The following is a 26,636-nucleotide window of genomic DNA, read 5'->3' as shown; positions in this document are numbered from 1 at the left end:
TGGGGCAGGACTGGCAGATTATCTTCGAGACAAATTCGTCTGCGGTCTCTTAAGTGAAGGAACACAGAAAAGGCTGCTTTCTGAAAAAGAATTAACACTGGGCAAGGCTTTCAGTATGGCTGTATCATACGAAGCAGCCGCAAGAGGAGCTGCAGAGATACAACAAAAGACACAGGACCTCGGCACCCATGAAATGACACAGGGTTTCGAGAGATGTTATCGCTGCGGCAGATCCACCCATGACCAGAGGGACTGCTGGTTCAAGGACAAAGCATGCAGGCAATGCGGAAAGATTGGACACATTGCACGGGTATGCCGATCTGGACAAAAAAAATCCACAGACAGGAAAAAAAAAAATCAAGAAAGAAAAGTACAGAAAGGTACAAATGATGACGGACAGTAGCTCCGAAGACTAGAAGAGCGATAGCGACTCCGAAAACAAGAGACTAAGTGGTCTCAAATTACATAATGTAATTGCCAAAGATGACCATTTGGGTTACCCTCACGATAGCAGGGTCCCCAGTTAAAATGGAGCTAGATACAGGATCAGCTCTGACCGTCATAAATCGACGGGATTACGAGCGGCTATTTCCGCATATACCTTTAAAAGACACATCCATTATCTTGAAAACATATACGGGGCAGAAAGTATACCCCAAAGGAAAAATAAGGGTGCCTGTTGTATACAACGGCAAGGAAATACAAAAGTTGTATTTATACGTTCTACAAGATGGTGGTCCGCCGCTGTTGGGACGTGAATGGATCAGGAAAATACGTTTAGACTGGCACTCCATTCAGGCACTGATGGTGACCAGTAAGAAAAAAAACGATGATGACGTCATACCTGAACGATTAAAAGACATCTTGGCCAACGCCAAAGAAGTGTTTCAAGAGAAACTAGGAACCTTGAAAGGCCTCAATAAAAGTGGAAGATGCAGCAATTCCCAAGTTTAAGGCAAGACCGGTGCCATACGCAATTCGTCCAGCAGTCGAGGCAGAGCTGGAGAATTTGGAAAAGGCAGGCGTATTATCCAAAATAGATTGGAGCGAGTGGGCAACACCCATCGTTCCAGTCATGAAGAAAGCATTGAATAATGATAAATCTGAAGAACAGAGAAAAATTCACATCTGCGGAGACTTCAAGGTGACTGTAAACCCGGTCCTTCACACGGTACAGTATCGTCTTCGAGGATAGAAGATATTTTCGCCTCACTATCCGGAGGGAAACATTTCACCAAAATTGACTTGGCACAGGCATATCTACAGGTGGAGGTTGAAGAGGCCTCTAAAAAATCTCACGATAAATACACACAAAGGTCTGTACCAGTACAATCGACTGGTTTTCGGAGTAACATCCGCTCCAGCTATCTGGCAAAGAGCTATGGAGCAAGTCCTCCAAGGGATTCCGGGGACTCAATGCTACCTAGACGACATCCTTGTAACAGGAGAAAACGACAACGAGCAGCTTGCCAATTTGGAGCAGGTGCTCACTAGGCTGAGAGAACGGGGCCTATGAGCAAATCGCCCCAAGTGCGAATTTTTCCAAAATCAATCATATTGTGGCCACATAATTAATAAGGAAGGGTTGCATAAGTCACCTGAAAAAAATGAAGCAGTCATAAAAGCCCCAGCACCTGAAAATGTTTCACAATTAAGGTCGTTCCTGGGATTAATAAATTACTATCATAAATTTTTACCGAACTTATCAACTCTTCTACACCCTCTTAATGAACTGCTACAAACAGGAGTAATTTGGAAATGGAACGAAGACTGTAAACGTGCCTTCCATAAATGCAAAGACTTAATCACGTCCAAAGAAGTTTTGGCTCATTACAACCCATCACTGCCAATCAGACTGGCGTGCGATGCATCCCCTTACGGCGTAGGAGCAGTATTATCGCATAAATTCCCTGATGGCTCGGAACGGCCGATAGCTTTTGCGTCACGCTCATTGAACTCAGCTGAGCGTAACTATGCCCAAATCGACAGGGAAGCACTCAGCCTGGTATGGGGAGTGAAGAAATTCAACCATTACCTACACGGACAAAAATTTACCTTGTTGACTGACCATCAACCCCTCATCTCCATATTCAACCCTAAAAAGGGTGTTCCCATTATGACAGCACAAAGGCAACAGAGGTGGTCCCTTTTTCTAGGGGCACACCAATACAACATAGAATACAAAGGATCAAAACAGCATGGGAATGCTGACGGGTTATCGCGCCTACCGTTGCCAATGGTAGAAGAAGCACCTACCGTAGACCCAGTGGAGATTTTCCACTCTACCATAGTCGAATGTCTACCAGTAACAAATTCTGCCATTGAAAGGGAAACTAGAAATGACCTCTCTCACGAGTCTACGATTTAACAGTGAAGGGATGGCCAGCACATGGCGAACCACTGTTGCCAGCATTCTCGCAAAGAAGAGAACAGCTGTCAGTGTGCCGAGGAACCTTGATGTGTGGATCCAGAGTGGTGATTCCACCCAAACTCCAGGATAAAGTTCTAAACGGAGCTTCACAAGGGGCATCTGGGTGGAGTGAAAATGAAGAACCTAGCCAGGGCGTTTGTATGGTGGCCAGGTATCGATGGAGACATCGAAGAAATGACCAAGAGCTGCCTAGGATGCCAGAAGGTCCAAAACGCTCCACCCCAAGCCCCTCTACATCCATGGGAGTGGCCCTTATCTCCCTGGCAAAGGGTACACATCGACTTTGCTGATCCATTTATGGACTCAATGTTCTTAATCGCGGTTGATGCACACTCCAAGTGGCCGGAGGTAATAAAGATGTCCTCCACCACCACGGAAAAAACCATCACAGTATTAAGGACCATATTTGCCAGGAATGGGCTGCCGGAACAGATCTGTTCTGATAATGGACCGCAATTTGTGTCCGAAGAATTCAGGAAGTTCTTAAAAAACAATGGGGTTAAGCACTACACGTCCGCCCTATACCATCCCGCCACCAATGGATTGGCTGAAAGGTTTGTCCAGACCTTCAAGAAGGCCATAAAGGCCATGGGTAATGAAGACATAAAACTTCAGCACAAGGTGGATAACTTCTTGTTCGCATACAGGAATGCAACACATATGGTTACAAACCAAACTCCCGCCATGATGTTCTTCAATAGAAGCCTAAGATGCCGGCTGGATTTGATCAAGCCCAACATCAGAAGGGATGCGGAGAACTGGCAATTTCAAGGCATGAATGAAAGGCCAACTAGAACCTTCCAGATAGGTCAACAAGTTTTGGCCTGGGACTACCGTACCGAGCAATGGCAGCCTGGAACTATCTGCACACGACTAGGACCGCTGATGTATACCGTGGACATCGGAGAAAGCATAATTAGGCGCCATGCTGACCAAATCATAGAGTCATCCGAAAAGGGACAACCTACACCACAACTCTATATGCCTAACGATGAAGTAGAGATAACCATAGTATCTACCTCCGATCCGGTGATACTGGAACCCGACACTGGCATTCAAGCCGAATTAGCCTTGCCAAAAGAACCTACTACACCACCAGAAATTACTACACCACCGAGGCGTTATCCAGACCGAGTCAGGAAGCCTCCAGAGAGACTGACTTATAATTAATTAACTGCAGCAATGTGTAGATTATTTTTCTTGTAACATGTAATTAATAATTACTTAAAATATTATGTACTGGTTGGCTAAAAGGGGAGGAATTGTAGTGTATGTGCCTTTAAGGGCCCCATGTGTACTGTAATGCCGGTAATGGCCACTTGGGCTATATAAGCCTGTATATTGTGTTGTATCAGTTAGTTCCCCTCCAGACTTTGTTTAGTAAACGCCTATGAAACCAACTCCTGTCTTCAGTGTCTCTATCAACACAGAGACACAACAGTGGGCCCATGTGGGATTCCGATCCTGGGCCTCCTCCAACTGCCGGCGCACAGTGCTTGCGTATCCCAGGGGCGCAGTTAGTTCGATATGTCCCCTGGGATCACGTGGGCCATGGAGAGCCAATGGTAGCAGGGAATGCTTCATAAGTTTGACAGGAAGAGCTGGCAAACTTATAAATACTATAAGCCCCAAAATATCACTAAAAAAAAAAATTTGAAGTTTTAATCATTTTTAAAATAACTATAAATTACATTAAATAACTTTTAAACAATAATTTAAATTTTTGAAAAAATAATTACATTTTCTAACAGGGCTAAAAATAAACTTACCTTTCTTTAAAGTATTTAAAAATAATAAACCTGTGGAAAAAATGTTTAAATTTTAATTAATTCACCACTTACCTTGTTAAAAGCAGGCCTTGCGTCTGCTTTTTAAAAGTGTAACTGCTGGAGACTTACCCTCCCGGAAAAACCTGGGAAAAAAACGCAAGTTTGATGCGCACGCGCTGCCTCTCCGGCGCACGCGTTCCACCTCTCAACCCCTTCTTTCAGGGGAACGGAAGTGCCGGTTTCCCGCACGAAACCGGCACTTTCGTTGGGCCTACGCACGAGTACCCTGTGCGTACTCACGCGTTGGGACCCGAATTTCTGGGCTATTAGAAATGGGGACTTAGCCAAAGAATGGAAAGTAACTAATATAATGCAATCTTTAAAAAAAAAAGGGCAATAGGGGCAACCGAGGAATTTACAGGACAGTGAGCGAAAGTATTAAAAAGCATCCTGAAAAGGGGGCCAACGAAACACCTAAAATACAGTGTGGTAAAAAGGAAGTCAGCATGGATTTATGGGAGGGGAGTCCTGCCTAACAAATTTACTGGATTTATTTGAGGAAATGACCGGCCTTCCTGACAATGGAAACTCTGTGGAAGTAAGGTATTTAGATTTCAGCAAGACTTTTGATACCATGCCAAGAAATTAGTCTACAAGCTAGGAAGGCAAGGAATAGATGGCAGGCTTCTGTAGTGGATTGAAAATGGGCTAAACCAGCAAAGACACGGGCGATTGTGACTGGAGCTGCAATGAGAGGGCAAGGGGTCATCAGCAGGTCGCCCATTTGATCAGTGCTGGGGTCATTGCTGTTTACGGCGTCTACAAATAATTGAGAGCTAGCAACAGAAACAAAACTATTAAAAATTTGAAGACATCAAATTTGGGGGTGGGGGGGGGGGGTGAGAAAGAGGGGAAAGAGTCTTCAAATAATTAACTAGCAAATCAAATAGATCTGTATTGGTTGTAAAGAAAGAAAGACTTACATTTATATAGCGCCTTTCACGACCACCGCATGTATCAAAGCGCTTTACAGCCAATTAAGTACTTTTTTGGAGTGTAGATACCGTTGTAATGTGGGAAACGCGGCAGCCAATTTGTGCACAGCAAGCTCCCACAAACAGCAATGTGATAATGACCAGATAATCTGTTTTTGTTATGTTGATTGAGGGATAACAATTGGCCAGGACACAGGGTAATAACTCCCATGCTCTTCTTCGAAATAGTGCCATGGGATCTTTTACGTCCGCCTGAGCGCAGACGGGGCCTCGGTTTAACGTTTCATCCGAAAGACGGCACCTCCGACAGTGCAGCACTCCCTCAGCGCTGCACTGGTGTGTCAGCCTAGCTTTATGTGCTCAAGTCCCTGGAGTGGGACTTGAACCCACAACCTTCTGACTCGGAAGCAAGTGTGCTACCAACTAAGCAATGGAATTTATGCATGGCAATGGTCCTAAGGAAATGAAATAAACAGTGGGAATATGGGTCACGGGTAGAGTACACAACACAGGAGAAATTTGGAGGCATTGTTGTATAGCTCAATGGAGCCAGCAGCACAGTGTGCAGAAGTAAGGAAAACCAACTGGATTTGTAAGGGAACAGTCTTATTGAAACCTGATAATATGTTTGAGATTGGCCCAAAACTTTAGAACCAGGGAACATAGGCTCAAGCATAGAAGTGGGCAAGTGCACAGATGGTTTAGATTCAACTACTTTACACAAATGTCAGCGACTCATGTGGAATGGACTGTCGAGGAAGACAGAGTGTGGGGAAATATTTAATGGAGAATTGGAGATATATTTGAAGGCGTCTCCAATTGAGAGGTAGTTTTAGGGACTGGACAGATGGGCTGTACATTTTTCTACTTTCCCATGTACCTGATTATCGATTTCAGAAAATATTTCTATCAAGGCAACTTGGAGAAAGAACTGGCAAAGATACAAATGTTCTCATTTTTGAAAAAGTCTTGCTGATTTCTCAGATAGCTCAGCAAGTGTATTAATTAGAGTAGCTGAGCTATACAGACCGGGAATGTCCCAGATTCAATCCCTGGTCTTTGCTAAATTAGCTGGGGATATTACAATTGGCCCCAATGTTCCAAGGTCTGACAGGGCAATTTTGATAGAAAAAGCAATGCAACTTAATTACATTCACAATCTAGGAACCCCTGCTGGAAATGTGCATGTGCACGGCCATCGGATAAGGACAGATTCAAGCTCAGCTGGAATGGCTCTTGCAATCAAATAGCTTGCTGACACTCATGGATAATGACCACTTGGGTGTCTGCCACCTGTGGAACTGTATGATACAGGGAGCAAATGCCTTCCACAGAGGAGACAGGAGAAAATTAGCAAGCATGTTAAAAAGAAATCTTGGTGACAGATCGGAGTGGCACTAAATTCAATTACACTCATGCAAACATTTCTCAGTATTGTGCACTTAACCAGACTTTAGGCCTATTATTTCGAGAAAGAAACTAGAAAAGGATGCCTTCAGGAGGGTTTAAGAACATAAGAAATAGGAGTAGGCCAATCGGCCCCTCGAGCCTGCTCCACCATTCAATAAGATCATGGCTGATCTGATCCTAACCTCAAATCTTCTATCACTGTGCATCCACCAGAACCCATGTGATCTCCCGGGAGAGGCGAAAAACCAGATAAAGACCCAATGGCCAATTTGGGAGAAAAAAATCTGGGAAATTCCTCTCCGACCCATCTAGGCGATCGAAATTCTTCCAGGAGATCACTGTCCCTATATTTTCTACAGTACTTACTTTCTGTAAAGGCGATCTCCACCCCAGCCAGGAACAGGAATAAAACCATCTCCTGAAATCTAACAGAATTAGAACACAGTAGGAGCAGAACCAGGCTACACGGCCCCTGGGCCCACTCCACTACCCACAGGGCCATGACCATTCTGAACCTAGACTCATGTCCAATTTCCTGCCCGCTCCCCATAACCCTTAATTCCCTTTACTTCTAGGAAACTATCTATTTCTGTTTTAAATTTATTTAATGATGTAGCTTCCACAGCTTTCTGGGGCAGCAAATTCCACAAACCTACCACCCTCTGAGTGAAGAAGTTTCTCCTCATCTCAATTTTGAAAGAGCAGCCCCTTATTTTAAGATTATGCCCCCTAGTTCTAGTTTCACCCATCATTGGGAACATCCTCACCGCATCCACCCGATCAAGCCCCTTCACAATCTTATATGTTTCAATAAGATCGCCTCTCATTCTTCTGAACTCCAATGAGTAGAGTCCCAATCTACTCAACCTCTCCTCATATGACCACCCCCTCATCCCCGGGATTAACCGAGTGAACCTTCTTTGTACTGACTCGAGAGCAAGTATGTCTTTTCTTAAGTATGGACACCAAAACTGTATGCAGTATTCCAGGTGCGGTCTCACCAATACCTTGTACAACTGCAGCAATACCTCCCTGTTTTTATATTCCATCCCCCTAGCAATAAAAGCCAACATTCCATTGGCCTTCTTGATCACTTGCTGCACCTGCATACTAACTTTTTGAGTTTCGTGCACCAGGACCCCCAGATCCAGTTTCTTGCCATTAAGATAATAACTTGCTCTATGATTTTTCCTGCCAAAGTGCATAACCTCACACTTTCCAGTATTGTATTCCATCTGCCAAATCTCTGCCCACTTACTTAGCCTGTCTATGTCCCTTTGCAGGTTTTTTATGTCCTCCTCACTCACTACTTTCCGTCCCATCTTTGTATCATCTGCAAACTTTGATATGTTACACTCGGTCTCCTCCTCCAAATCGTTAATATAGATTGTAAAGAGTTGGGGACCCAGCACTGACCCCTGCGGAACACCACTAGTTACTGGTTGCCAATCTGAGAATGAACCATTTATCCCAACTCTCTGCTTTCTGTTAGAGAGCCAATCCTCCACCCACGCCAGAATATTACCGCCAATCCCGTGATTTTTTATCTTGAGCAATAATCTTGTGTGGCACCTTGTCAAATGCCTTTTGGAAGTCTAAATACACTACGTCCACTGGTTCCCCTTTATCCACCCTGTATGTTACTTCCTCAAAAAACTCCAGCAAATTTGTCAAACATGACTTCCCCTTCATGAAACCATGCTGAGTTTGTCCTATTAAATTATGTTTATCCAAATGTCCCGTTACTGTCTCCTCAATAATGGACTCTAACATTTTACCAACCACAGATGTTAGGCTAACAGGTCTATAGTTTCCAGCCTTCTGCCTACTACCCTTTTTAAATAAGGGTGTTACATTAGCAGTTTTCCAATCTGCCGGGACCTTTGCTGAGTCCAGTGAGTTTTGGAAAATTATTACCAATGCATCCACAATCCCTACCGCTACTTCCATCAAGACCCTAGGATGCAAGCCATCAGGTCCAGGGGATTTATCCGCCTTGAGTCCCATTATTTTACCAAGTACCACTTCCTTAGTGATTTTAATCGTATTTAGTTCCTCCCCCGCTAGAGCCCCCTGTTTGTCCAGTGTTGGGATATTCTTAGTGTCCTCTACTGTAAAGACTGATACAAAATCATTGTTCAGTGTTTTTGCCATCTCCATGTTTCCCACCATTAATTTCCCGGTCTCATCCTCTAAGGGACCAACATTTACTTTAGCCACCCTTTTTCTTTTTATATAACTATAGAAACTTTTACTGTCTGTTTTTATATTTTTTGCTAATTTACTTTCATAATCTATCTTCCCTTTCTTAATCAATCTTTTAGTTCTTTTTTGCTGTCTTTTAAAGACTTCCCAATCTTCCATCCTCCCACTAGATTTGGCTACCTTATATGCCCTTGTTTTTAGTCGGATACTATCCTTAATTACTTTACTTAGCCACGGATGGCTATCTTTTCTTTTACACCCTTTTTTCCCCTCAGTGGAATATATTTTTTTTGGAAGTTGTAAAATAACTCCTTAAATGTACACCACTGATCATGTACCATCTTACCCTTTAATCTATTTTCCCAGTCCACTCTAACCAATTCCGCTCTCATACCTTCATCGTCTCCTTTATTCAAGCTCCGCACGCTTGTTTGAGGTCCAACCTTCTCACCCTCTAATTGAATATGGAACTCAACCATGTTATGGTCACTCATTCCAAGGGGATCCTTTACTAGGACATTTTTAATTAATCCTGTCTCATTACACAGGGCCAAATCTAAGGTTGCTTGCCCCCTGGTCGGTTCAGTTACATACTGCTCAAGAAACCCATCCCTAATACACTCAATGAACTCATCCTCAAGGCTGCTCTGCCCAATTTGATTTGTCCAGTTAATATGATAATTAAAATCCCCCATAATTATAGCTGTTCCCTTATTACAAGCCTCAACTATTTCCTGATTAATACTCCGTCCAACAGAGTTGCAACTGTTCGGAGGCCTATAGACTACACCCACTAGTGTTTTTTTCCCCTTATTATTCCTTATCTCCACCCAAACTGTTTCACTATCCTGCTCCTTTGACCCAATATCATTTCTCTGTATTATAGTGATTCCTTCCTTTATTAACATAGCCACCCCACCTCCTCTCCCTTCCTGCCTGTCCTTCCTGATTGTTAAATAACCTGGTATGTTTAATTCCCAGTCATGGTCACCCTGCAGCCATGTTTCTGTAATGGCCACAAGATCATACCCATATGTCGTTATTTGTGCCGTTAACTCATTCATTTTGTTACGAATGCTACGTGCATTCAGATAAAGAACTTTCAAATATGTTTTGTAACACTTAGTTCCTGTTTTTTCCCTTTTTAGTACTTTACTTTTTGCTCCATACCTTCTGTCCCTTCCTGACACATTCTGTCTTATAATTCCCCCACTGCTACCTAAGTCTATGACCTTCTCTGTTGTCATTTCTATTATTTGCTCTCTAAAAACTTCCCCCCCCACTAATTAGTTTAAAGCCCTCTCTACAGCCCAAGTTATATGATTCGCCAGGACTCTAGTCCCAGCACTGGCCAAGTGGAGTCCGTCCCAACGGAACAGCTCCCTCCTGTCCCAATATTGGTGCCAGTGTCCCAAGAAGCAAAACCTATTTCTCCCACACCAGTCTTTGAGCCACGCATTTAACTCTCTAATTTTATTTATCCTAGCCATATTCGCTCGTGGCTCAGGTAATAACCCAGAGATTATTACCCTCGAGGTTCTGTTTTTTAATTTGACCCCTAGCTGCTCATACTCCTTTAACAGAACCGTCTTCCTTGTCCTATCTACGTCGTTTGTACCAACATGGACCACAACAACTGGATCCTCCCCCTCCAAGTTTCTTTCCAGCCCAGAAGAGATGTCCTTAACCCTCGCACCGGGCAGGCAACACAGCCTTCGGGACTCCCGCTCTTGACTGCAGAGAACCCTATCTATCCCCCTAATGATACTATCCCCTACTACGACAACATTTCTTTTTACTCCCTCCACTTGAATGGCCCCCTGTACCACGGTGCTGTGGCCAGGTTGCTCATCCTCCCTGCAGTCCCCGCTCCTGCCCTCACAGGGAGTAAGAACCTCGATCCTGCTGGACAAGAACAAGGGCTGCGTCTCCTTCAACTTGCATATTTGGCAAGTTAACTTGTAGGTACGGTAGCATAGTGGTTACGTTACTGAACTAGTAATCCAGAGGCCTGGACTAATGATCCAGAGACATGAGTTCAAATCCCACCACATCAATTCAGTTAATAAGTTAATTCTGGAATAAAAAACATTGGATTGTAGTAAAAACCCATCTGGTTCACTATAAATGACTCCAATGTGGTCGACTCCCAAATGGCTGAGCAAGTCACTCAGTGGTATCAAACCGCTACGAAAAACCTAGGCATTGGCTTCGGACATGACAAAGGCACACCCAGCCCAGTCGACCCTGCAAAGTCATCTTCACTAACATTAGGGGAGCTGTCCTACAGACTAGAGAGCTGTCCCATAGATTAGTCAAAACAACAGCCTGACAATCATACTCACAGAATCATACCATTCAGCCAATGTCCCAGGCTCCACCATCACCATCCCTGGGTATACCCTGTCCCACTGGCAGGACAGACTCGCCATAGGTGGCAGCACAGTGGTACACAAACAGGTTGACCACCTACTGATGAATCAGTACTTCTCCATGAACACCACTTGGAAGAAGCACTGAGGGTATCAAGGGAATGTACTCTGGGAGACTCGAATCCATCACCAAGAGTGGCTTGGCAGAGCTAGCCGAGTCCTGAAGGACTTAGCTGCCAGACTGGATCTACGGCAGAGAACCAACATGAAGGAAAAACCTACTTGACCTCGTTCTTACCTGTCGCAGATGCATCTGTCCACGCTAGTATTGGCAGCAGTTACCACCGCGCAGTGCTTACGAAGACGAAGTCCAGTCTTCACGATGGACCCTCCATCGTGTTGTGTGGCACTACCACCGCGCTCAATGGGATAGATTCAGAACAGATCTAGCAGCTCAAAACTAGGCATCCATGAGGTGCTGTGGGCCATCAGCAGCAGAAGAGTTGTATTCCACCACAATCTAACCTCATGGCCCGGCATATCCCTCACTTACCATTACCATCAACCCAGGGGACCAACTCTGGTTCAGTGTAGAATAACATGCCAGGAGCAGCACCAGGCATATCTAAAAATTAGGTGTCAACCTGGGGAAGCTGCAACATAGGACTACATGCACGCAAAACAGCATGCTATAGACAGAGCTAAGCGATCCCACAACCAACGAATCTGATCAAAGCTCTGCAGTCTTGTCCCATCCAGTCGTGAATGGTGGTGGACAATTAAACAAATAATGGGAGGAGGCGGCTCCACGAACATCCCCATCCTCAATGATGGCGGAGCCCAGCACGCGAATGCAAAACAAAAGGCTGAAACGTTTGCAACCACCTTCAGACAGAAGTGACGAGTGGATGATCCATTCCCGCCTCCTGCTGAGGTCCCCACCATCACAGAAGCCAGTCTTCTGCCAATTCGATTTACTTCATGTGACATCAAGAAACAGCTGAGTGCATTGGATACAGCAAAGGCTATGGCCCCCAACAACATCCCAGCTGAAGACTTGTGCTCCAGAACTAGCCGCGCCTCTAGCCAAGCTGTTCCAGTACAGCTACAACACTGGCATCTACCAAACAATGTGGAAAATTGCCCAGGTACATTCTGTCCATAAAAAGCAGGACAAATCCAATCCAGCCAATTACCACCCCAGCAGTCTACTCTCAATCATCAGCAAAGTGATGGAAAGTGTCGTTGACAGTGCTGTCAAGCAGCACTTACTCACCAATAACCTGCTCAGTTTGGGTTCCGCTAGGAACACTTGGCTCCAGACCTCATTACAGCCTTCGTCCAAACATGGACAAGAGAGCTGAATTCCAGAGGTGAGGTGAGTGTGACTGCCCTCAACATCAAGGCAGCATTTGACTGAGTGTGGCATCAAGGAGCCCTAGTAAAATTAAAGTCAATGGGAATCAGGGGGGGGGGGGGGAACTCTCCACTGGCTGGAGTCATACCTAGCACAAAGGAAGATGGCTGTGGCTGTTGGAGGCCAATCATCTAACCCAGGATATCGCTGCAGGAGTTCCTCAGGACAGTGTCCTAGGCCCAACCATCTTCAGCTGCATCAATGACCTTCCCTCCATCATAAGGTCAGAAGTGGGGATGTTCGCTAATGATTGTGCAGTCTTCAGTACCATTCGCATCTTCAGATAATGAAGCAGTCCATGCCATGCAGCAAGACCTGGACTGATAAGTGGCAAGTAACATTTGCACCACACAAGTGTCAGGAAATGACCATCTTCAAGAGAGTCTAACCACCATCCCCTGACGTTCAACAGCATTACCATCACCGAATCCCCCACCAGCAACATCCTGGGGGACACCAGTGATCAGAAACTTAACTGGACCAGCCACTTAAATACTGTGGCTACAAGAGCAGGTCAGAAGCTGGATATTCTGCAGCAAGTGTCTCACCTCCTGACTCCCCAAAGCCTTTCCACCATCTACAGGGCACAAGTCAGGAGTGTGATGGAATACTCTCCACTTGCCTCGATGAGTGCAGCTCCAACAACATTTGAAGCTTGACACCATCCAGGACAAAGCAGCCCGCTGGATTGGCACTCCATCCACCACCTTCAACATTCACTCCCTCCACCACCGGCGCACCGTGGCTGCAGTGTGTCCCATCTACAGGATGCACTGCAGCAACTCACCAAGGCTTTTGACAGCACCTCCCAAACCCACAACCTCAATACTTAGAAGGACAAGGGCAGCAGGCGCATGGGAACACCATCACCTCCAAGTTCCCCATCAAGTCACACACCATCCTGACTTGGAAATATATAGCCATTTCTTCATTGTCACTGGGTCAAAATCCTGGAACTTCCTTCCCAACAGCAGTGTGGGAGTACCTTCACCACATGGACTACAGCGGTTCAAGGTGGCAGCTCACCACCACCCTCGAGGGCAATTAGGGATGGGCAATAAATGCTGGCCTTGCCAGCATCACCCACATCTCAGGAACAAAAAATAAATAAAATTTGCAAGGAAATTTATCCAGTTAGTAAACCGAGAACACAATGAGAACCAGAGTGTGACAGGAAGAGACAGAGCGCACAAACCAGCAAATAAAGTCAGAGTAGAGAAAAATGGTAAAAGACAAAATTAAAGGCTCTTTATCTGAATGCACACAGCTAACAAGATAGATGAGTTGACGGCACAAATAGAAATAAATGGGCATGATCTGATTGCCATTACAGAGACGTGGTTGCAAGTTGACGAAGGCTGGGAACTGAATATTCCGGGGTATGAGACATTTCGGAAGGATAGGCAGAAAGGAAAAGGAGGTGGGGTAGCTCTGTTAATAAAGGAGATCAGTGCAGTGGTGAGAAATGATATTGGCTCAGAAGATCAAGATGTAGAATCAGTTTGGGTGGAGATAATAAATCGTATAGGAAAGAATTCACTCGTGGGAGTAGTCTATAGGCCCCCCAACAGTAGCTACACTGTAGGACAGAGAATAAATCAAGAAATAATGGGGGCTTGTAAGAAAGGTACTGCAATAATCATGGGCGATTTTAATCTTCATATAGATTGGACAAATCAAATTGGTAAAGGTAGCCTTGAGGACGAGTTCATAGAATGAATTTGGGATGGTTTCTTAGAACAATACCTTGTGGAACCAACCAGGGAGCAGGCTATTTTAGATCTGGTAATGTGTAATAAGACAGGATTAATTAATGATCTCATTGTAAAGGATCCTCTAGGGAAGAGTGATCATAGCATGATTGGATTTCAAATTCAGTTTGAGGGTGAAGAACTTGGGTCTGAAACTAGTGTCCTAAACTTAAATAAAGGCAATTACAAAGGTATGATGACAGAGTTGGCTAAAGTGGACTGGGAAAATAGATTAAAAGGGTAAGACAGTAGACAAGCAGTGGCAGACACTAAGGAGATATTTCATAACTCTCAGCAAAGGCGAGAAAGAAAGACTCTACGAGAAGGATGAACCATCCATGGCTAACTAAGGAAGTTAAGGATGGTATCAAATTGAAGGAAAAGGCATACAATGTTGCAAATATTAGTGGTAGGCCAGAGGATTGGGAAATTTTTAGAAACCAGCAAAAGGATGACTAAAAAAAGATGAAAGTAAACTAGCAAAAATATAAAAACAGACAGTAAGAGCTTCTACAGGTATATAAAAAGGAAGAGAGTAGCTAAAGTAAACGTTGGTCCCTTAGAGGATGAGACTGGGGAATTAATAATGGGAAACAGGGAACTGGCAGAGACCTTGAACAAATATTTTGTATCAGTCTTCACGATAGAAGACACTAAAAGCATCCCAATAATAATTGATAATCAAGGGGCAAGAGGGAGGCAGGAAGTTAAAACAATTACTATCACTGGAGAAAAAGCACTAGGCAAACTAATGGGACTAAAGGCTGATAAGTCCCCATGATCTGATGGCCTGCACCCTAGGGTTTTAAAAGAAGTGGCTGCGTTGGTTGTAATCTACCAAAATTCCCTGGATTCTGGAGAGGTCCCAGCGGATTGGAAAACCGCAAATGTAACGCCCCTATTCAAGAGAGGGAGGGAGACAGAAAGCAGGAAACTATAGGCCAGTTAGCCTAACATCTGTCATTGGGAAAATGCCAGAATCCATTATTAAGGAATAGCAGGACATTTAGAAAATTATAATAAAACCATGTTGACTCTGCTTGATTGTATGAAAGGGAAATCGTGTTTGACAAATTTATTGGGGTTCAAATCAAATCAACTTTTATTGTCATTGTTAGTGCACAAGTGCAGTACAACGAAATGTAGGCTTGCGGCTCCAGAGAGTGTACATTTAGATTAAGACATTTAAACATTCAACATACATTTGGCTTGTAATACATTAACATAAACATAACCATAATAAAGTGCATTGGCAGATGTGCAGGCTTTAGAGTCGGTTTAGAGCTGGGTGGATAAAGGGGAACCAGTAGATGTAGTGTATTTGGATTTCCAGAAGGCATTCGATAAGGTGCCGCATATAAGGTTACTGCACAAGATAAGAGATATTAGATTGTTTTCTGATGGTTAGCCAATCCTCTATCCAGAGAGTTGGAATAAATGGGTCATTTTCAGGTTGGAAAACTAACTAGTGGGGTGCCACAGGGATCAGTGCTGGGCCTCAATTATTTACAATCTATATTAATGATTTAGATGAAGGGACCATGTGCACTGTTGCCAAATTTGCTGACGATACAAAGATAGGTGGGAAAGCAAGTTGTGAGGAGGACATAAGTCTGCAAAGGGATCTAGATGGGTTAAGTGAGTGGGCAAAAAATTGACAGATGGGAGTATAATGTGGGGAAATGTGAGGTTATCCACTTTGGTAGGAAGAATAAAAAAGCAAAATATTTAAATGGAGAGACAGACTACAGAATGCTGCGGTAGAGGGATCTGGGTGCCCTCGTACATGAAACACAAAAAGTTAGCATGCAGGTACAACAAAGTAATTAGGAAGGCAAATGGAATGTTGGCCTTTATGGCAAGGGGGATGGAGTATAAAAGTAGGGAAGTCTTGCTACAACTATACAAGGCTTTGGTGAGACCACACCTGGAGTGGGAGGCAGTTCAGAGAAGGTTCACTAGGTTGATTCCCGAGTTGAAGGGGTTGTCTTATGAGCAAATGTTGAGCCTATACTCATTGGACTTTAGAAGAATGAGGGGAGAGCTTATTGAAACATACAAGATTCTGAGGGGGCTTGACAGAGCAGGTGCAGGGAGGAGGTTTCCCCTCGTGGGGGAATCTAGAACTTGGGGGCATAGTTTCAGAATAAGGAGTTGTTCATTTAAAATGGAGATGAGGAGGAATTTCTTCCTTCAGAGGGTGGTGAATCTTTGGAATTCTCTACCCCAGAGAGCTGTGGAGGCTGAGTCATTGAATATATTCAAGGTGGAGATAGACAGACAGATTTTTGAAAAACAGGGGAATCAAGGGTTATGGGGAGCAGGTAGGAAAGTGGAGCTGAGGCGAAGATCAGATTAGCCATGATCTTATTGAATGGCGGAGCAGGCTCGAGGGGCCGAATGGCCTACTCCTGCTCCTATTTCTATGTTCTTACTGACTGCATATGGCAAATCAGTATCAGTTTTCTTCAAGATAAATAAAAAAAGCTTAAAATTGGGGTAGTGCAAATATGCTGCAACAGTCGATGACAACAGACTATTTGGAGTGGCCCTACCCGAAATTTCTGCACTCAACCAACTATACTTCCTTTTTTAAAGTCTCCATATGAAAGTGCATTATAGAAGAGATTATGGAAATACTTGAAAAAGCAGCCTAAATATATGACATATATGAACTGAAATATTGTATGTAAAATTTAACTTCGCAATTTTTTAATTAAAGTCCAAGTGAATGAGAAAAGGCTTAGATAGGGAACTGAAGGCACAATATGTAGAAACCATGTTTGCCGAGAATAAAACCAAAGGATTTACTGCTATGCCAACAAGAACAAGCAAACAAAGTTCAAAATGGTACTTGCACTTCAACATCAAGGTCACGCTTTTCATTACACAGCTTATTCTACTCTCTAGTTACTGTGAACAGTTCACCAGTTTCTAGTCTTCTGATGAGAGTGCTCCAAACCAAAGTTGCTGCGGCATTTCACTTGTAGGAAAATTATGCATTTGAGTGCCACGGTGAAGCTTGCTTTCATGCAGGAGTGAAAATGTTTAAACATGCCAGTAGATCTCCGGTGATGTTGGATGTGTGGGCAGTCAGGTGAAAATAGAGCACATGGAGAAGATTGGAATACTCAAAACGGGGAATGCAATATGGTGCCAGAGTGCTTTAGTTAGGTGACCAGGGAACAAGATACAAAAATCGAGTCCTGGTATGCTTTCTGAATGGCCAGCCTTGGTGGCAATCCAAAAAATCTGGTGTTATACATCCCAACCTACTATCCAAAATATTGTGATGTTCATTAGATTGTGAAAGGGGCTCCCTTAAATTACATTCGGAGAGTTATACTGCATAAAGTGACATTCGTGCATTCTTGGAGTTGCAGTCTGCTATCTTCATTCATAGCGGATAATGGATAGTGGCATCTGTGGCAAGTAATTACTACTACTACTATCCCAAGGCACTTCACAGGAGTGTTATAAGACAAAAAATTGACACCGAGCCACATATGGATAAATTAGGGCAGATAAGCAAAAGCTTGATCAAAGAGGTAGGTTTTAAGGAGCGTCTTAAAGGAGGAAAGAGGTAGAAAGGCGGAGAGATTTAAAGGGGGAATTCCAGAGCTTATGGCCTAGGCAGCTGAAGGCATGGCCACCAATGGTTACCTGAAAGAACGACAGGCTCCCATAGGTAAGGGGAGAGATTTAAAAAATATAAAAGGCTCATTTAAACTATGGACAAGTTTACTGATTTTGTTGTCAATTAGTACTTTTTGTATGTTTATGTTCCAAAATTTAGTTTTCGTATTACTTTCTTGGGTTATGAACAAAACAATCCAGAAGGGTTTAAAAAAAAAGTTTTTCCATTGGTTTCCCTTATTGAAAGAGATAGGGGATACACAAAAGGCCAGAGAGCATTTTGTTTGGGGGTGGGGGTGGTTATTGTAGGACTGGAGGAGGTAACAGAGACAGGGGTGGGGCAAGGCCATGAAGGGATTTAAACACAAGGATGAGAATATTACATCGGAGGCACTGGGGTGTGCTTTTGGGGGGGGGGGGGGGGGGGGGCAGGGGGGCTTGGAACCAATGTAGGTCACAAAGAACAGGGTTGTAGGAGAGTGGCACCAGGTGCAGAATAAGATTTGGCAGCAAAGGTTTTGATCAGCGGAAGTTTACGGAGGGTGGAGAAATGAGTGCGCACTGGAATAGTCAAAGCTAGAGGTGACAAAGGCATGGATGAGGGTTTCAGCAGCAAATGGTGATGTTTAAGGAGATAAAGAAAGACCACTAATGCAGCGTGACCATCTACAACTCGCCAAGGCTTCTCCGACAGCACCTCCCAAACCCATGACCTCTACCACCCAGAAACATAGAAGATAGGAGCAGGAGTTGGCCATTCGGCCCTTCGAGCCTGCTCCGCCATTCAATGAGATCATGGCTGATCATCCAAATTCAGTACCCTGTCCCTGCCTTCTCCCCATATCCCTTGATCCCTTTAGCCTTAAGAAATATATCCAACTCTTTCTTGGATATATTTAATGAACTGGCCTCCACCGCCCTCTGTGGCAGAGAATTCCACAGGTTCACCACTCTCTGGGTGAAGACATTCCTCCCCATTTCAGTCCTAAATGTCTTACCCCTTATTCTTAGACTATGACCCCTGGTTCTGGACTCCCCGGCCATCATAAACATCCTTCCTGCATCTAGTCTGTCCAGGCCTGACAGAATTTTATAAGTTTCGATGAGATCCCCGCTCAATCTTCTAAACTCCAGTGAGTATAAGCCCAATCGACACAATCTCTCCTCATACGTCATTCCTGCCATCCCAGGTATCAGCCTGGTGAATCTTCGCTGCACTCCTTCCATGGCAAGAACGTCCTTCCTCAGGTAAGGCGACCAAAACTGCACACAATACTCAAGGTGCGGCCTCACCAAGGCCCTGTACAACTGTAGCAAGACATCCTTGTTCCTGTACTCGAACCCTCTTGCTACGAAGGCCAACATACCAGTTGCCTTCTTAACCGCCTGCTGCACTTGCATACTTACCTTCAGCAACTGGTGCACAAGAACACCCAGGTCTCTTTGCACTTCCCCTTCTCCCAATCTATTGCCATTCAAATAATAATCTGCCTTCCTGTTTTTGCCACCAAAGTGGATAACCTCACATTTATCCACATTATAGTGCATTTGCCATGTTTCTGCCCAATCACCCAATCTGTCCAAATCGTACTGGAGTTTCACGACATCCTCCTCACAGCTTACACAGAAGGACAAGGGCAGCAGGCGCATGGAAACACCACCACCTATAAGTCACAGACTATCCAGACTTGGAAAAATTGCTGTTCCCTCAGTCTCGGTCAAATTCCTGGAACTCCCTCCCCAACAGCACTACGGGACTGCATATTCACCACACAGACTGCAGCAGTTCAATAAAGGCAGCTCACCACCAACTTTGAGAACAATTAGGGATGAGCAATAAATGCTGGCCTTGCCAGCGATGTCCACATCCCAGGAACGATAAAAAAAACTGTAATTTAAGGAGTGGTTGTACAGAAATATCAGGCAAGGTGGATTGATAATTACGAATAGCATAGTAATGCTATGGGTGGCCAGGGTCAGGCAAAACCACCTCGACTTCTATGCCAAGCAAAAGATTGCCTTATGGATATTTATAGAAGCAACAAATGATATGGCAGCAAGAGAAGTAAACTGCTTCGTGGTCTACTGTGCTCTGCTCCAGCAAACCTGCAGATAGTCTCCCTCCTTTTTTAGTCTACCTCCTTTTTTTTTGTTATCTTCCCAAGAGCCAGAGTAGACAAGGCATATGAAGTTTCTAAAACAAAGATTAACAACACAAACTCCAAATGCGAAGGACTAAATTGGTAATGGTGTGTGTAGGTGCACGTGCTTAGGGTGGTGTTGGAGGCAGATATCCACCACTAATAATCACTCCTCCCTGGTTGAGTGGTAGGGCTGTAGTGGATGAAATTTTGCAAATGCCTGCCAAGATCCAACAACTTATATGATAGGGACACAGCAATTTTGTTATGAAGTGGTGTATTTAATTTTGGACTGTGTCTTTGAGCCTTTAACTACAACTTCTCAAACTAACTAATCAAGTGTCTGTCAGGATTGTTGTCCTAATAAAAAATAAAAAAATAAAAATTAAGTACCTGGGCAAGAGTATCCACACATATGTACCCACAAAATCCAAGACTGGAAGTTAAAAAATCAGATTAACTTCTCTACATTTTACTTAATGCATCGATTTTTGCCCAGGGCAGCAGTTTGCAGAGTTCTCATTGAATGAGCTGCTAAATTTTGCGGAACGATTTCAAGTGAAATCATCCGTGTGTACAGTTGATCCAGCTGTACCTAAAGCCATGCATGAAGATAATTGGCTAGGATAAGGGTACTCTTGCAAAGCTCCAGTAAGAACAGGAGCTTCTCTCTTCGCAGTCACTCAATGACTCAACTTGAAAAGTAGATTATGGCAGCTAATTGTTTTGGCCAGTCTGTTCCTAGAGCAGGTGGCTTATTTTGTCTGGTTTCCCAGAGCGCACACAACCCCAGAGATCCCAAATGACTAACCTTCACTAGATACCAAAGTTTTGCCTGCTTGAAATCCTGCACATATGTGAAAGTTGATCAGGGTTAAACTGCCGACTTGATTCTACCTACAGTCAGTCTTCACTCCTGATTCTGTGGAGACAGCTTATTATAGCCATTAGCCTTTGAGCACGTTACAATATCGTGTTTTCTGGTATTGGAATAGGTGAGCGAGACCTCTGTCCACTACACTTCCCTTTTAGATTGCAGACTGGATGAATCAGTATGGAAGTTCAAGATCAGATTAGCTTCAGGTGTCAGATAAATCTAGAAGTACCAAAAGTACATTTACTGTTACATATTTCTAGAGGAAGAGATTTGTAAAAGCAGATCTTAAACTACATAGTTTCTAGGGCTTCATGTTATTCGACAGACTGAATCACAGCACGGATACTCAAATGTTACCAGTTTCGGAATTGTTTAAATGAGGATATAAGCAGGCAAGACTAATGTACGAGTAAAAGAATTCATTAGCTTTCTGAAAATATGTACAACATATCACAATTGTTCTGTATTTAGTAAACTAACAATTCTGTGCTGTACATTCAAAAGCAGATGCATTTAACTGAATTACTTACCTGGTCAGTTTAATGGTCTTCCTGAAGTCATTAGTGATGGGAGCTTTGTAGCCTCCCTTTCGTAACAAGGAATCTATGGTTTGAATGTGGTCCCAACCTGTAGAAAAGTACAAGCAAGGCCAGATCTTAAACCAGGGGAGAAAAAGTTACCTTCAGCACATACAAATTGAACAGGCATAGGAGCATCAGGCCACAGGTTGCAACCCAATCACCTTATTCTTAAAATAAGCATATTGAGTACAGCAGTATGGTTAAATGCAGAAAAGCAGCTACTAAAAAAAGTTATTTTAAAATTGGGAAAAAAGAGGGAAATCTGTGTGTTATACTGTACATAAAGTGCAACATTGACCTTGCTCCTTCGCAACCTCCGGCAGGTATGTGGCGGTGCGTTTTGATCCTTTTTCATTGATGAATTCTATTCTAATGCCATGTACACCCACCTGGAAGAAATCGGCAGCTTCATTAGAATATGAGATATGTAAAAATTAAACTATGAAGTTTTAGTACTTTATTTAGATTTGACCTTCCCCAGGGTATTGTGGTTTTTCTTCAGACTATATGGTTTTGCTCAATACAAATTATACCTCCACTGCAAGACCAATGAGCAATACAACACTGCACCAGGAAAGGTGATTCAAAAGTGAAGTATAAGGCAAGTCAAATCCTGATGGAGGAAATTCAATAAAGATTTGAAGAAAAATACCAAAGGGTGAGAGAGAGAGAGAGAGAGAGAGAGAGCAGGGAAATGGAACTAGAGTAGAAAGCACAGCTGTGGAGCTAGGGCTGGCACAATAGTGTAGAACAATGCCATTGGTAAATTGAAATAAGTAGCATTAATACTTTACTACATCCATAAACTGGAATGCTAAAGTGATTGAATGGAGATGCAAAAAAGAGCACCAATCTTCACTGAGCAACTGGAAAGTAATATCCATTACTGATGCTTGCTCAAAATAAATGGAGATTTAATCCTAACTCATTTGTGGGCTACAGCAGTAAATTGATCCAAACGGTTACAAAAGTGCCAATGGAGTTTTTAGGTTTTGCCAAAATCGCAACAGGATAGTATCGCAACAATTATCCTATTAGCAGAAACGGCTGGCACCTTTATACATGTTTTTAAATGTATGGGAATATCTTATAACCAGAATTTATGATAATAGATACGATAAGGGGTAGAGAAATGATGCCAGAGAGGATTACAAGCCAGTAAATGATTGGGGTCCAGATATCAAACGAAGCTTCATTCTCAATGCTTCTAACTCATCTGAACCCCAAAATGAAATTATAAACTTACTCACTAAGCATCTTTTCTAATAGTATTCATAGCGGTCATTTTATTTTTCAGTGTTAATCATTGGAGAATTAAAGATGATGTATTGATTGCATTTTATAGAGTGGGCAAAAGTCGATTGCTATTTAGTTTCAAGGCAAAAAAAGTTCCAATTACATCAAAACGGTAAAAAAATTACATTTATAGCACTTTACATGTAATAAAATGTTTCAAAGAGAGCGGCAATGGGCACAGAGCAAGTAGGAGAAAGATTATGGGGTGTGACTGAAAATGTGGTCAAAGAGATATGTTTTGAGGCAGAGGTAGTAAGGCAAAGGAGGTTTAGGGAGAAAGTTACAGTGCTGGAGCATGATGGCAATGCACCAATGATGCAGTGGGATTGGAAGGAGAGGGTGGAAGCACAGTAGACCATAGTTGGATGAGCAAAGGCCGAGTTGAGACTCCAGGCTGGAGAAGGTAATACAAGTAAAGAGTAAGGTAACAAGTAAAAACAAATGAGGAAATGAACAAATTTGAAGATCAGGGTTTTGAAGTTAAGACTATGGGACAGCAAGTCAGCAGAGGTTGGCGACGATGGAGGGTGATCAGTTGTGGGACAGGGCACAGTTGCAGAGTTCTACGATGAGCTGGAGTTATTGCTTTACCCCTAATTATAAAACCCAAAATATGACTTGCCTTTATGACTATCTGCTGACACAAGCACTCAAGAAATTATAGATTTGTAACCCTAGGTGTCCGTTACTCTACCTCCTTCAGCATCTTTCCATTGGTGCAGGTTTTTATTCCTCATTTATCCTCCAAAAAGGTATCAGCTCATAATTCTCTTAAATTGCATCTGCCACCAATGTTCTAATTTTTTGGGTGCGCGGCACCTTTAACGGGCTGCGTGACCCATTCAAATTTCCGTGCATGCGCAGTTTTTCCATTTAAAACCCAGTGAGCTACCTGTGCAGGACCTCCAGACCGCCGCGCAGCTTAACATTGTCTGCCACTTGTCCATTCTCCTAACTTTTATGTCCTCCTGAAGTCTTTTGCAGCCCAATAGGACTGCCTTTGCATGGTTCCATTCCTACCCATCTAGGTGCTGCCTACACATCTCCAGCAATGGTTTCTCGTCCCTCTCTCAAAAATTCATTTTCAGCATTCCCCCAAGGATCTACCTGTGGCACCCTTCCTTATCCACATGCTGCCCTTTGGGGGCATCATCTTCAGGCATGGGGTGAAATTTTGCTTTGCAAGGTACACAAATGATATCCAGCTCTACCTCTACAATTCTCTTGACCCCTTAACTGCCTCTGTACTTCAGACTGCTTGACAAGCATGAAGTCCTTGGGTGAATCACAAATTCGTACAGCTCAGTATCAGGAAGGGTGGAGCAACTGGCTTTGGCCCTTGCCACAAACTCTGCTCCTTTGCCACTGACCCCCAATCTGTTCGCAATCTTGGTGCGCTGTTCAATCCTGATCCAAGCTTTAAAGCCATCACCAAGACCACTTGCACCCACCTGCACAACACTGCCCGCCTCAGTCTCTACCTCAACCCCATCACAAATAAAACTCCTTATACATGCATTTTTGACTTCCAAATTCTACTATTACCATCTCCTCCTCTTGCTGATCTACCATGCTCCACCCTTCCTAAACTCTAATCTGCCCAAACTTCCATGGCATGGATTCCATTCCACACCAAGTGCCTCCTGTGCATCACCTCCCACCTTCATTGAGCTACAATGGCTCCCTGTCCCACAATGAACTGAATTCAAAAACCTTGTATATAAATCCTGCCATGGTTCGCCCACAACATCTCTGCAATTTCCTCCAGCCCTATTTCCCTCCTGAACGCTCCATACCTCTGACTCCAAGCTTTCAGTCACCCATCCTAATATTTCCTTCTTTGTGTCAATTGTTGTCTATTTACGCACCTCTGAAGCATCTAGGGGCATTTTCCCCAAGTTAAAGGCACTACACAAATGCAAGTTGCTGTTGTACACGAGGCTTGCTAATCATTACAGCTTCAAGAATCTTTGAATTTAATCTTTCAGCCTTTGACAATCTTAAAATTAGAGCTAGGTCAGTTTGGAGTGAAATCAGGAAGCACTTTTTCCACACAAAAGGCTGCGGAAATCTGGAACTCTCCTCCAGAAGGCCGTGCGTGCTGGATCAATTGAAATTTTCAAGACTGAGATCGATAGATTATTATTAGACAAGGGTATCAAGGGATATGGAGAAAAAGGTGGATTACTGGCATGGAGGTACAGTTCAGCCTTGATCTAATAGAATGGCAGAACAGGCATGAGGGGCTGACTGGCTTACTCTTGTTCCTATATTCCTATGGCATACTTTTTCAACTTTTATTGTAATAAGTCACATGACGCAAAGCTGAGCTAGCAATAGGGGTTAGAGAGCAAGGCACTCGGACAGTGTTGTACAAAATCTACTGTACTCAGGAGTATGCAATAAATGCTGACCAGACAAAAAGCACTGGAGACACTAGATGAAATGCTGTATATTATGCACAAAAAGGGGAAGGTCAGGTGACGTCAAGTGCTCTTAAAGGGATAGGTACCCAGCATGTCACATGACCATTCCCCCTTCCTCCTCTCCCCCCCCCCCCTCCCTGCCCAGGTGGGCTACAGTGGCTTCAAATTATTGACAAAAAACCAAAATTTCCATTATACCAGTTAAATGAACTAATTACTTTTTGAAATTGCTGCCACAACCTCAGGAGAATGCAATTCTAAAAACTTATTTCAGACTACATTAGTGCAAATTTGTAGTCAGTTTTTCCAGGAGAGAGAGATTCAGTAAAAATTACTTACCTCCCAATCTAAGTAATCCCCAACATCTTCAAAGTTGGTAAGAAGAGACACCGAGCAGAAAAGCCGTGGTAGCTCTTCCCTCGTCATTGGAGGAAAGCGACTGTCTTTAAGGGCACTGCAAGAGACAGAAAAAATACTTGTTGAAACTGAAATCTAGACAAACAGATCAATGTGGAAAATACAATCCATACTAGAACTATCAAGTTTGGTCAATAAACTCAGCCTTTACAGTATGTGTGACTGGGCTACACTAGCAGCATAAAACACTTTGCCCACACAACATTCACAGATATTTTCCTATTGCTCCAAAGGATCTAACTTGACAGCCTTCTGCAAAAATTCTGCATTCAACCTCGAGTAATAAAATCTATATTGTTCAAAATGTTGCTCCTACTTTACGTTCATGGAATTATGGTAGTATTTTTATTTTAAAAAGCTGATTCGTATTTTTTTTGAAACTTCCCATACAATCTTTGAGAACTTGCACTTAAAAGCCTAAACAGTACATGTAGGTGACCAGTTTCTATAAGTTACTACAAATTGTTCTACTGCTTTTCCATCAAAATAGAACGCATCATTCAAAAAAATCAATGCGGTGTAACTAACACACACACGCTATCATAGGATAAAAATGCAGATTATGAGTTTCAATCATTTCTGGTATTGCAATGTGTAGAATCATAATAAGGCAGTATCATAGTTATGGGGCAATATGGATTTGCACTCCCAGTGTGGGGTTTCAGCAACCAGAAATACATATCGGGAAAAATTGTTTTTATTTTAATGGACAGAAGATTGTTGGAGTGGGCAGCTGACTTCTTACTATGTTCCTGGCAGATGAAGAGTCGTTCCTGCAGCATAATTTTGTAAAATTGCCCCTCTAGAGTTCATTGATGAGTGTATAGCCATTTGACTTTTGGTTTCTGACCTGCTGATGGTTTGTGGGATAGTCAGTCAGTCAGTCAGGTTGTCTTATGTGAGCCAGTTTTA

General features: G+C 43.3%; 1 protein-coding gene across 6 annotated transcripts in view; it reads right to left on the bottom strand.

Annotated features, from left to right (window-relative positions):
- Nucleotides 1–26,636, bottom strand: part of LOC147125259 (nuclear protein AMMECR1-like) — a 186,647-nt gene that overhangs the window by 38,702 nt on the left and 121,309 nt on the right. For all 6 annotated transcript variants that reach the window (XM_086000113.1, XM_086000085.1, XM_086000093.1 and 3 more), the window contains 3 exons: nucleotides 25,647–25,761; nucleotides 21,884–21,974; nucleotides 21,535–21,631 (listed from right to left, as the gene is read on the bottom strand). In XM_086000113.1, the coding sequence (XP_085856239.1) occupies nucleotides 21,535–21,631; nucleotides 21,884–21,974; nucleotides 25,647–25,761 (303 nt within the window). The remainder of the gene's footprint in view (nucleotides 1–21,534; nucleotides 21,632–21,883; nucleotides 21,975–25,646; nucleotides 25,762–26,636) is intronic.

Source organism: Somniosus microcephalus, chromosome 1 (genome assembly GCF_052327205.1).
Source record: "Somniosus microcephalus isolate GS21.2 chromosome 1, FLI_Smic_1.0, whole genome shotgun sequence".
Lineage (NCBI taxonomy): Eukaryota > Metazoa > Chordata > Chondrichthyes > Squaliformes > Somniosidae > Somniosus > Somniosus microcephalus.
This window is presented reverse-complemented; position numbering and strand designations above follow the sequence as displayed.